Consider the following 13861-nt stretch of genomic DNA (forward strand, 5'->3'; position numbering starts at 1 on the left):
CTAAAGAGCACCACCTCCAGGCCATAAATAAACGGCCGTAACACAAAACTGATGGAAGTTCAGAGGTTGGTGAGACAAGGCTGCCCACTCTCAGTGGCATTATTTGCAATGGCCCTGGATCCCCTACAGCGGAAAACCAACACCATCACCGGAATCAAGTTGCCCGGCACTACAGTGAAATATAAAGCTTACACTCACAACATAGGATCCTTCATAAAGATAAGACAGACTTTCCAAGAATACAAGAGCCCTCCAAAATGTTGAAAAAGTGGCAGGGCCCAAAATAAATCCACACAAAACTCCACTCGTATTTATCGGAAACCACAAACTTAACAAAGTGAGCCCGTGGTACTTGAGACACACAAATATCAGTGAAAATGACAGCCAAAAACTGGCAATCAGCACTACACAAAATATGAGAAATTGCAAGATCAAACAGAAACAGACTGATGAACTTATTCCAGAACACAAGTCTCATCAGCGAACAACTACTCTCAAAAGTGTGGTTTCTGGCTGTCAAACTTCCTACTGCTACCTACTATCACTTCCAAGATCAGCGAAATTGTAATGTCCTTCTTCTATGCCCAGGCAGAATTCTTCACTACGTGAAAGCGAGGCGACACAGAACTGTCTGGTATTGCACTCAATATTTGTGGATAATTTCCGCTCTTGGCACTTATGTGAGTCTGTATTTGTGTTTACAAAATCAAGTCTCTTTAGCAAGCAAGCTTACATTCAAATTATTACTATCAGCTAGTTGCATTGTTCAGTGGTTGCCACCAAAGTTGCTCATCAACAGATACTAGATGGTCAATTCACATTTCAAAATCAATTGATATCGTTGATTGGCATAGCACATGTACAATGAATTAATTAATTCCTTCGAATGACACATTCTTCAGTTAACACAGCATGACGTTTTGTATGTTGAAAATTATTTCCTTTAATATTAATGTGGAATACTACATCATCATCTTTATTGTTATTCTTATTGTCCAGGGATAAGCCATACTTGGTTCACTTCTTGTGATGCTCGGTTCGAAATCGTAGGACACTACAGTTTTTCCTTAACTTGGTTTTTATTAACACAGTTTTTTTAAATATGATTCACTACTATGAATGGACACACTTGTTTTTGGGCATGACGCAGTATGAAACTGACCAACTGAACTATATACAAAATGACAATTTCAGGGCCTACCCTCCAAATAAATTTCTTGGCCAACCTCTGTCTCGTCTGTCCTTAGTCCTTTAGCTGTTGTTGTTGAGTATTGTCTTCATGTTCTGCCGGTCACCAGGTACTTTTGACGAGTTTAAGCACAGCTTGTGGGTTTTCCTTGAGCGCTACTGATGAGTTAATTTAAGCCATCCTGCTGCCCTCTGACCACTAATGACAAGTATAAATGTGCAACTTCACAGGCAGCTGTAAACTGTTCATGAATTTAAGTGCACAGTACAGCTTTGACCCTATTTTTAGCAGTTTCTCACAGTTCTGGCTACGAAGTTTGTAGTAGTACTGTGTCTACTACGATATTATTTCACTGCATTCAATTTTACGTCATGTTACTGTTCATCAAGATTAGAATAAAAATGTTTGGGATTACGGAAATGTCCGATTCCACCCATATGCTTTGACCAATGACATCACCAATATGGCGTACACGACCATTCACAACGTCTCCAATATGGTGCTTATGAGGTCATTATGTAAACACAATTACAAAATCCATAAATATAATCAAACTACCGGGACCAGCGCGGGAAATTGCGGGTTTTTGGGTGGGGACAAACACAAACACACGATGACAACAACATAGAACCACTCAAAATTTCCCCAATTCCACTACATTCACAATATTCACAGGAATCTGTTACTTCCCTTCATCTACATAGCTCAACCACAATTGCCGATACCACAAAAGAAAAATTAACATCTAGAAAAATTGCAACACTGCGACTACACATACCATCAGAAATGAGAATCGGACACTTCCCTTGACCTATATAACTCAAATACAACTGACGATACCAAAAAAATTGAAATAAAGTACTTCCCCTAAGATACATAAATCAACCACAAGTGCTGATAACAAAACACCAACCACCAACACATGCAGTAAATAACACTGACCCAACAACACACAAATACCCCACCATACAGTGACCAATCATCATAACATGCAAACAATAGATCCAAAAAAATGGCTACTTACCACAAAAAAGTTCCAGCGCTACATACTAGGTCAGCAACCCCAATCCCCTCACCTCCGCCAAACAAACAAACAAAAACACATCCAAAACAAACCAGCCCCCCCCCCCTCCCTCAACCTTAACCCAATTAAACTTAAAAGACATATCCATACCAAACAAAAGAAGGCAAAAATTAAAATAAATGACTTACCACTCGACAAACAGCAAATGACACCACAACAATATAAACACAACACAAACTTAATTCTTAACTCACTGAAACCAATTTTATTGCACAATTGGGCATAAAACAGATCATTTTCTTTCATTTCATGAACTGATGGTTTTGAAGTTTCCTTGATGTGTACGAGTCTCAGCTTTATATTTAATAATGATAGATGCTGAAGAAATTAATTAAAATTTGTATCACAGCCATGACTTGAGCCTTTTTTCAACTTTATTCAATTGACTGTATACATACAAATAGAGCACATTAATAAGAATTGACACATTATATTTACTTTCAGATTTTCTTTTTACAAATTTCTCCTTTATTACATTTTTGTTGACTATCTTTTCAGTGTTGGGAGTTCATTTTGGTTTTACAATTAGGATATTTTTCCATGTGTGTGTTTTTGTAATGCTTTCAGTCTTTTTATGAAGTTTTTGAGTTAGGTTTGTTGACTTCTTTTCTCATTGATGATTAATGGCAGCAAATAAACAGTTTTATGTAACTGGTGTAGGTCGGCTCAGTGACAGAGAGCTGTGACACCTCTCCCCCACACCCTCCCCACACATCTAGTACAGCAAAGGCTGCCCCAGGCACCCCATCCCCACTGTACCTCAAGGTGGCACTCTGGAGCCAGCTGACTGTGGCCACCAAAGCTTCCAGCTGCATTTGGACTGTGGCTAACTCCTCCTGCATCCGCACACAACAGACACAGTCCCCATCCATCTAGCTAATATATGATTTACTAGAAACTTAAGGAAACCTACTGCCACACAAGGTTAACAACTACACTCTAGGTGGCAGAAAGGGGACTCAACAATGAAAAACAATAAGAATTTATGGTAGAATTATATAATGAATGTTATTTATAAATGTTAAACAGTAACCAGCGGTAAACTACACCTACCGGTTATCCCTCGCATTTACAGTGTAAACAAACGTTTACGTACACGCGAAAATGACCTAATAAAACTATAAAAACGGCTACCTTCGATGTATCGAGTCGAAATGACACAAATAAACGTAAATACTGAGTATTGTACACTGACAGATGCAGGCACAAAACAAAACCTTTAGCTAACAATAAGAGTTCAGAATGAAAAGCACAAATACGAACTCTACTTTATAGGAACCCGTCACTAATGCCCACACCAAGTTAAGGAAAATAAGCAGACGGCGAGGAGAGTATTAGCTTTCTGCTAACTAAACCGTATGTAAGAAGGGCTCAGAAGTTTTATTGTAACATTGATTTACTCAGACATTTTAGTGTAACACTAATTTACCACGTATTTTACGTCTACTTGACTGTTAACGCTCGCAGGTTGCGCTAGACAAACGTATGCAAGTGGCATTAGAGTTCACCGTAAGTATCACTTTTCCTAATAAAACGTATAAAAACTGCTACCTTCAATGTAACGAGCCTAAATGACACTAATAAGCGTGAATACTGAGCATCCAACACTAACTTAAACTGATTAACCCTCGTATTTATAATGTAAAAAAACGTTCACATACACGCGAAAAATGACCTAATAAAATGTATAAAAACTGCTATCTTCAATGTATCGAGTCTAAATGACAGTAATAAGCGTAAATACTGAGTATTCTGCACTACTTAATTGATGATCCCGCGCATTTAACAATGTAATTTAAATATGTAAATAAACGTTTGCGTACACGCGAAGCTGTCCTTCGCTTTTCCTATTCAGACGCAAATAAAAAGTGAAACTTTCAATTTATCAAGTCTATTTCGCACTAATACACGCAAATACTATAGAAAATACATAAAAAACTATTAATTACATATCTCGTAGCACTCACTGAAGAAGACGTATAATTCTACTGTTGGCCACACGAGCGACAACATTCACGCTGGTTTTGATCGAATGTGCTGGTTCTGCCGTACTGTCACCCTTCGTGTACTGTGTAAGCAGCAACCTCGTGGTGTTGTGGAAATTTGTGTGTGACATTCTCCAGGTAATGTATAAGCGTTTATAAACTGCAAACAACAATAAGCGAAGAAATGTGTATCGGAAGTAAATTAACATGGTACTTAATTTCTATCACAGTAACAGTTGAGTTTGATGAGAGTAATAGTTCGCGAATATCTTGTGATGACTCTGCTGTTTGAGGCTGCTGCTTTTTTATGTTTTAATTTTTAATGGGTACATAAGGATGATATTTTATTCTGTATTTAATTGTGATCACATCACCTATAGTGTGCTTGGTGACGGTGTGTGAATGTTGTAATTTTTCAGGTTATGTTCATAACAACTAAATACCTGATTTGTTAGTGCTTGTTTTTGGCCTGACCGGTAAAATCGCGACGTGTATCTTCGTAAAAGAAACGGCTTAGTGTGTGACGTGCTGTCAGGAGAAGTTTGACTACGAGGTAATTTCCTCATATACTTCGTGGCTAACGAGAAAAGGCGGACAGTGAAATTCAAAGGTTGTCCATGTTAGTACGGTTATTTTGACGTACTTAGCAGTAATGATAATTTTCTGTGATGTGATGTAGACATATAGCGGCTCCAGATTTTAGGGCTAACGTAATCATTTTTTAAAGTGCCCACAGTTACTACGTCATTTCATCGTTTGAGTATGTTCGCATGAAAGGAAATGCTGTAATTCTGTTGCATTTTTTAGTTTTTACTGTGCTTTGATTATTCGTGTCGTTAGTATTCGTGTAATCATATGTAAATACCAGTTTGTTGCAGTGTGTGGGTTTTAATGGAGTTCTGTATAAGAGTACTGTAACATCATTTATGAACTGTCGAAATAAGAGGTACAGATTATCTATAATCTGCCTAACATAAAACATTACATGTCATCAGAACTCAATAGATCATTCATCATATTTACAGTTAGTATGAAGTTGTTTCAGTAAATAAGTTTTGTTAGAAAATGCTAACCAATGTTTAATCTTGATGGTAATCAAGAATGAAAACTTCCGCATTGCAATGTGCAGTTTACAGTGCAGGTATTGGTTTCCTTTAATCGCAGGTAAAGATTCTAAAATGATGTCGCTTCCTGTAAATTGAGCATACATCCATGAATGAACACAGATGAAGTAAGTTTAAAGGTAATGCCTATGTTGAAAATTCATATTCACTGATACACAATCCGTATGACTGGATTTTCTTCATGTCCCTATCACACTGAAATTAACACAATGAACCAAGTATAGAATGAAATATTTGATGTTATTAAGTGATATCGCTGCAATCTATTGACTGCTGTGATTGTTTGTAATGCTGAAGTTAATGCATGCACACAAAATTACGCATCTTCCATAATTGTCACAACAGGTGGTATCCATGAGCCAGTGTTACAAAGAAGCAATAGCAACTTTAAATGCTCAGTTTCCATTGCATGTTATTTTATGATTGTTCTCACTCTTCATGACCTGCATAATGTGAATGAGTTTATATCAATGAACACAGTTTTCCTCAGCCACTTTGAATCTGTTTCCTGTGCAATCACCCATTTACTGCACTCAATATATGAGTGAAAATACTGCCTTTGAGCCATACCTCATAGTAAAAACGGAAAGTGAGTAGGCCAAAAACTTTTCTTATCTGATTGCTTTTTCTTTTCAGACTGTAGAACTGAAGCGATGGACCAGGAGCCAACTAAGTGGATAAAAAAAGAGGAAACTGATGAAGTACAAACTGAGTTACACTTCATAGTAAGTGGCTTATTTGTATTTCTTAACAGGGTTTCATTAATTTCTGTGTGCAGTGTGATGTGCGAATACATACAATTGACGTCATACAGATGCAAACATGAATAATTCGGTTTACTTAACTGATGAACTTACTGTCTTAAATATGACATTTTGCACAGTGCATTGAAGTAAGCCTTGTATTAAACCTCACATAGAATTGAGCAAGAGTTTCAATTTAATGTTTAGTAAACTTGGAAAACATTTTTAATGGACGACCCAACTATACCGATAAACTGGTTGCCGTATATTCTGCTCTGATACCCTTCTTTTAAATGACAACCTTAATGTGCAACTTAAGAACAATTATGACTGTAGTGAATCTTAGCACTGCCATTAAATTTATAAATGGTATGGCTGCAGTTAATGTTATTGCAGTGTATCGTGGTATGGAATGAGAATTGTAATTTATTTACTGATAGTGTAAAATAAATTATTTATAAATAATTTTGAAGTGACACTTGCATGGTCACTAATCTGAGAAGTACATTTTGTTTACTTTGAATATGTGAACCATATGTAAGTAGAACTCTCAGCAGTAAAGTTAAATTTCAGACAAATATCACATGGAAGCATAAATTGTTACACAGCAGAATGAATTTGTATGTTGGCAGCAAAGTTCTGATGAAGCCATGGGGCTACACATCAAATATTGACAGGTTTGTTCCTAACCACTTTCTGCATTTGCTGCACGTTGTTACACATATTGTTTCTGAAACTGTCACAGTGTTACAGTTACTGGTGTAAATCATCTTGCATACAGATGTCACATGAAATCTGATGTAGTGCAACCGGTTGTAGGGTATTTACCTATCAGCAGCAAACAAAATCACTCGGTGCCACTAGTATTTTTATCCTGCAAATGAGAATTGAGCACACTGACACAATCACGCAAACTACTTGTGAACTATTTGTGCTGAAAAAATTTGTTTCAACATCCATCTTGAGTGCAACTGCAGAAGTACTGTGATAGCATTAATGCAGCATTTGCATTTGAATATATATGAGTACTTCATTATAGATTATAGAAACTGTGTAAACAGCTTGCAATTCATTTGACAAGCATTATCACAACAGTAATCCTAAACAATCACTGTGAGGAAATGATAGGCAAATAAATATACTAAATTTTATTAAATACAGTAAAAGAGTGGATAGACCCAACACAGTTCAGGCTTTGGCTTTGACCCCTGATGTAATCAAGAATATCAAGAATTTTATTCACCGCAGATCATTTTACAATGATATTGGCTTCGTCATACAAGATGTACTAGTACATATAGAACAATAAAATAAACTTCTGTCAATACATTATAGAATACATTTGAAGCATGGCAGTGTACCAAATTACAAAGGATAGCTTTTAAAAGTTAACGCAACAAGCTATCTTATAATCTAATATAATATTGTATTTGATTGTTTATGGTATAAACTTTGTAATTACACATGATTAACCACAGCACAAAAGAATATATTTAACTACAGACAACTTTTAAATGCTTATATTCTCTTCAGGCATCTCGAAGAATTCTTTAATGTCATAGAATGGATGACAGCCAGCTGTACCTCTTAATTTTAAAAGAATTCGTATCCATATACTGAAACATTAACTGGCAGTTTATTGAACATTTAGAGTGGGTTACCTTTGTGGGACTTTCTTGTTCTCGCTAATCTGTGGCGCTGTGTGTCTAAATTACTGTTAGCCCTGGTATTGTGTTTGTGTATTTCCCTTATGGCAATAAATTCTGAAATATTATTTTTAATATAGAGTACACACACATAGATGTGTAAATTTATAATTGTAAGTATTCTGAGTCTGGAAAAAAAGAGGACGACAATGCTCCCTATGACCTCTTTTACATATTATACGTAGGACTTTTTTTTTGTAATTTCAATATGTTTTTGATGTGAAGGGAGTGCCCCCATATAATCAGACCATATGAAATATGTGACTGGAATAGCCCAAAGTATGTCACTCTGAGGTACTCTAAGCTCACTACCTCCCTTAGTTTCAAGAGAAGGTATGCCACCCGAGATATTTTTTCACATACATGATTGACATGTTCCTCCTAATATAGTTTTGAGTCTAAGTGAATACCTAAGAGTTTTACCGACTTACTGCCTACTTCATTTGATGTTCCCATTAAAAGTTGTTGTGTTTTGTCAGGGTTGCATAGGAGCTTATTGGCTGCAAACCAGTCCAGGGCCTTATCTAGTGTTTCTTTTGTTAGGTTATTCACATCTGAAATGTTCTGATGTGTGGTAAGTAGTGTTGTATCATCAGCATAACACACAACAGGGTGAGCTATATTTTTAGGTAAATCATTAATACCTACAATGAAGAAGAAGGGTACAAGGATAGACCCTTGTGGTACACCTGTGCTGATTTCCATGATGGAAGAATTTAAATTTCTGACTGAAACAAATTGTTTTCGGTTACTTAAATAAGAATTTATCACAAAGTGCTCCCTCTCACCCCAGTAGTATGTCAACAGGAATGCAATCGAAAGCTTTGCTTAGGTCACATAATACTAGTGATACCATGTTGTTATTTTCAAAAGCTGTTAAGGTTTGGTCAATGATTTCCAAGATGGCCCCTGTTGTGTTATTCCCCTTTCGAAAGCCAAACTGATTGTTACGTAGGATATTGTGTTTTTCAAAGAAGTTGCTTATTTGTGTGTGTATCAGCGCCTCAAATACCTTTGAGAATATTGGAACAATGGAGACTGGTCTGTAGCTTTGGGGGAGATGTTTGTCTCCTTTTTTTAAAAACTGGGACAACTTTTGATACCTTGAGTGCATCCAGAAAAACTCCAAATTCTACACATTAATTAAAAATATAATGATGGTTTGGCATTCAGGATGATATGTATGCACAACACACATCATGTAAATGAAAAGCAGTTTGAAGATCCATTGACTTTGGACCTAAACTGGAGAACTATTCAAAGGCTACAAGGTTAAAATGTGGTTCTAGACCCACTCCCCCCTTGTAACATTGGTTGTAGTGGGAGACTGATTCATAGCACATCTCAAGGCTTAGCCTATGTTCAAAAGTGGCAGTGTGGCTGTGAGCTGACAAAGTCTAGAAATGGGAAAGCCAAGTAAAGGATATGGTAACAAATTGATCAATAGCACAGCCTAATGTTAACCAAAACATCCAAATGGTGCCCATAACATAACTTTTTACCTACAAGAAGTCTTCTTATACTCTGTGTGCTGTGTTAGTTGATGAACTGACCTTCCCTATGACCTTAACATTGTATCAGTTGAAAGCCACCTTCTTTGCCAAATTAATTAAATGTTAATTTTTAATTGGTGTATATTTTGGGCATGAGCACATGCTGGAAAGTAATGACACACAATTTCTATTCAGAAATTATTGAGGTATTTTAATTAAAACAAACTTAATATTTAACATATTTATTCTTCGTGTTTGTATATTTATTTCAAACATAGTCACCATGGAACTGAACACCTTTCTCCCAGTGAGACACCAGGTTGTAGGTGTCATCACTGTAGAATGCTTGACTTCATTGGCAGACCCACAGCCTCACCTGCGCTCACACTAATTCATCACTATCAAAGTTGAGTCCTTGAAGGTGTTTTTTAAGTTTTGCAAACAATTGAAAATTCATTGGCTCAAATTGGGTCAGTATGGAGGATGATCAATAATAATGAATCAAAGCTGTCAGACTGTTGCAGGTGCAAAAAAAAAGTTGTGTATGGTCTGGCATTGTCATACTGAAGGAGAGGGTGCTCCACATGTGGATGAACTATTTGAATTGGTGCTGTGTTGTCTGAGGGTTTTTTCATGTGCTGACACAGTTAAATAACACACACACACACACACACACACACACACACACACACACACACACACACACACACACCCTGCAGTTCAGAACTGTTCATCATGAGGGTGCTGCATACTGTATGAGCAAAGTGGTAACATCAACAGTGTCATATGCATGGAAACTGATATTAAGAACAGAATCAAAATTTTGGAGGCATTATTTTCTGGCACACCCTTGTAATAACTTGATGCATTTTACAATTGCCTCAAATGTTGCAGAATGGTTCCCTTGGCATTGCCGAGCATCCACTTGGAATCATAATACTAAATCCATATACACAGCAGCCAAAACATGGTCACTGATCTTCTATCAGTATAAACTCATCCAGGCAATAGCATCTCACCTTGTCTTCTAGTCAGACTTACACACGTTGCATGGAGTATCAGTGATCATCTTGTCTTGTTGTAAAATAGGAAATGCGTACAATCTGAGTTTGACCAAGAGCAGATTTTGATGGCCTGAAGGCTTGGTATGAGCGTTTTGGAAGCTGCACAGCTTGCCGGGTGTTGAAGTAGTACTATGGCAGTTGTTTTCAGCACATGGCAAAACAAAGGTGAGACCATGGCCAGACATTATGGGGTTGGGCAAGTACTCCTCATCACAGATGGTAGACATCAAAGGCTGGGCAGACTGTTAAAATAAGACAGGCAACAAACTGTAGTGTAACTAACATCAGACATTAATGCTGGGCAGAGTACAATTGTGTCTGAATGCACAATGCTCCAAACACTCCTAATGATGAGTCTGTGCCGCTGATGACCCACGCCATGACATCTACAACTGCAATAGATATGTAACTATTGGCACTGGATGTTGGCACAATGGCTAAGCACTGTGTGGTCTGATGAATCCTGATACCTTCATCGTGCCTTTGGGAGGGTGCATTTCTGTCACCCACAAGGGGAACAGCCCCTTGACTCCTGTACAGTCGGGGCCTGCATTATACTCTGGGAAACAACCACGTGGGCACCCATGGGTCCAGTGGAGCTCGTGTGCGACACTGTGTCACAAAAGTAGTATTGTATACTGGTTGCAAAGCACATCCACCCCTTCTGTTGTTGTTGTTGTTGTTGTTGTTGTTGTTGTTGTGCTCTTCAGTGCCGAGACTGGATTGATGCAGCTCTCCATGCTACTCTACCCTGTGCAAGCTTCTTCATCCCTGAGTAACTACTGCAACCCACATCCTCCTGAATCTGTTTAGTGTATTCATGTCTTGGTCTCCCTCTGATTTTTCACCCTCCACCTTTCCCTCCAATACTAAATCGATGATCGCTTGATGGCTCAGAACCTGTCCTGCCAACCAGACCCTTCTTCTATACGGTGGCGCACAAACTGTGTTACCATTTTGTTTTTGAATATAAACTTTATTGTCAATACAATCTGAAAGGAACATATACTACAATGAAGAGCCGTCCATGGAGATTTGTTGTAACTCAATACATGCTCAATATGCCCACCATTTCGTTTCCTAACTTTCTTCAAAGGAACGCTGAAGTTAATGAGTACCCTACAGCACATGTCTTCCCTAATTTCACTGAAAGCTTAAAGAATAAGTCTTCTGAGCTCCATTAAATCACATGGACGTTTCAGGAAATTTTTTTCCCTTAGGTACCCCCAAAGAAAAGAATCACATGGATTGAGGTCTGGACTATTGGGGGGCCAATTTTGTCCGTCATTGAAGTGACCTGGAAACCTGAGTGAAATGATCCGCATGTCGAAATGTTCGGTTAAAAACTCCAACACAGTGTTTGCAGTATGTGGCCTTGCTCCATCTTGCATGAATCACTGTGTGTTGAAGGGCAAGGCAGCAGCAAGAAGCCGTGGAATGAATCTATTGTGAAGCATGCTCAAATAACATTCGCTGTTCAATTTCTTCAAAGAAAAAGGGTCCAGTAAGTCTGTGACTGGAAATTCCTGCCCACACTGTAATCCTTGGAGCATAATGTCGTTCATGAATCACTTGTGGGTTTTCAGTGACCCAAAAGTGGACATTTTGTTTGTTAACCACACCATCTAAATGAAAATGAGCCTCATCTGAAAACCAAACGTTGAGAGTTTCTTCCCTATCCTCCACCCACTGAGCAAACAGTAGTTTCTGCTGCTTGTGTTCTTCAGTGAGCTTCTGTGCACAGGTCATCTTGTATGGGTACATGTGGAGGCCACTTTTAAGAATGCATTGAATGGAGCGACTGGATATTCCCAGTTGCACTGCTCCCTTTCTACACAATTTCCGGGACTTCTCTGTACAGCAACTCGTACTGCTTAAATATTCTCCGGTGAACAAACAGTCTTAGGCAGAGGTCGCTTCGGATCCAATACTGTTCCTTCCTGTACAAATTTATCGTACAACCTGTGAATGGTCTTCTTGCAAGGGACCCATCGTGTGTTAAACTGTTGTCGAAAATGCCTCTGAGTCACAACAAGGCTTTTCATTTCATGAAAACGTAACACAATTGCCAATCGTTGCTGTGCCGTCAGTCTTCCATTGTCAGCCATTGCTGCTTACTAGTCTCGTACTGGCAGTATCGTGAATTACATGTCATTTTGTAACTCATTTGTTTTTCCAAACTCTGCTAGTACTGCTGTAGAGATCCCAGCGGAGTATCTAATGTGCAGCATAAATTGTAAAAGAAACAATTGGTAACACATTTTGTACACCACCCTATAGTTAAGTTGTGCCACAAATTCCTCTTCTCCCCAGTTCTATTTGGTGTCTCCTCATTAGTCACATAATCTACCCATCTAATCTTCAGCATTCTTCTGTAGCACCACATTTCGAAAGCTTCTGTTCTCTTCTCATCTAAACTATTTATCGTCCATGTTTCACTTCCATACATGGATACACTCAATGCAAGTACTTTCAGAAAAGACTTCCTGATACTTAAATGTATACTCAATGTGAACAAATGTCTCTTCTTCAGAAATGCTTTCCTTGGCATTGCCAGACTACATTTTATATTCTCTGCACCATAACCTTCATCAGTCATTTTGCTTCCCAAATGGCAAAACTTATCTACTACCTTAATTGTCTTATTTCATAATTCTGTCATCATCACCCAATTTAATTCGACTATATTCCATTATCCTTGTTTTGCTATTGTTGATGTTCGTCTTATATCCCTCTTTGAATGCGCTGTCCATTCTGTTCAACTGACCTTTCAGGCCCTTTACTGTCTCTGACAGAATTACAATGTCATTGGCTAACCTCAAAGTTTTTATTTCTCCTCCATGGATTTTAATTCTTACTCAAAATTTTTCATTTGTTCCCTTTATTGCTAGCTCAATATGCAGACTGAGCGACACCAGGGATAGGGTAAAACCCTGTCTCACTCAATTTCCAACCACTGCTTCCCTATTGCTCCTCCCCTTTTATAACTGCCATCTGGTTTCTGTACAAATTGTAAATAGCCTTTCACTCCCTGCATTTGACGACTGCCACCTTCAGAATTGAAAGAGAGTATGCCAGTCAACATTGTCGAAAGCTTTCTTTAAGTTTACAAATACTAGAAATGTAGGTTTGCCTTTCCTTCATCTATCCTCTAAGATAAATCATAGGGTCGGTATTGCCTCATGTGTTCCAACGTTTCTACGGAACCCAAACTAATCTTCCCTGAGGTCAGCACCTACCAGTTTTTCCATTCGACTGTAAAGAATTCATGTTAGTATTCTACAGCCATGACTTACTAAATTGATAGATCGGTAATTTTCACGCCTGTCAACATTTGCGTTCTTTGGGATTGCAATTATTATATTCTTCTTGAAGTCTGGGGATATTTTGCCTGTCTCATACATTTTTCTGACCAGATGGCAGTTTTTTCAAGGCTGGCTGTCCCAAGGCTATCAGTAGTTTTAATGGATGTT

General features: G+C 38.0%; 1 protein-coding gene across 3 annotated transcripts in view; it reads left to right on the plus strand.

Moving 5' to 3' along the window:
* The first annotated feature begins 4243 nt into the window (after positions 1-4243).
* LOC126302903 (zinc finger protein 492-like) overlaps positions 4244-13861 on the plus strand; it is a 95823-nt gene continuing 86205 nt past the window's right edge. The window contains exons 1-2 of one of the 3 annotated variants that reach the window (XM_049991757.1): positions 4244-4396; positions 6019-6107. In XM_049991757.1, coding sequence (XP_049847714.1) covers positions 6036-6107 — 72 coding nt within the window. In that variant the 5' untranslated portion in view covers positions 4244-4396; positions 6019-6035. Of the gene's footprint in view, positions 4397-4596; positions 4869-6018; positions 6108-13861 lie in introns of those variants that run through there. The other 2 variants (XM_049991759.1, XM_049991758.1) reach the window with 2 other exon arrangements.

This window comes from Schistocerca gregaria, unplaced genomic scaffold (genome assembly GCF_023897955.1).
Source record: "Schistocerca gregaria isolate iqSchGreg1 unplaced genomic scaffold, iqSchGreg1.2 ptg000180l, whole genome shotgun sequence".
NCBI classification, from domain to species: Eukaryota; Metazoa; Arthropoda; class Insecta; order Orthoptera; family Acrididae; genus Schistocerca; species Schistocerca gregaria.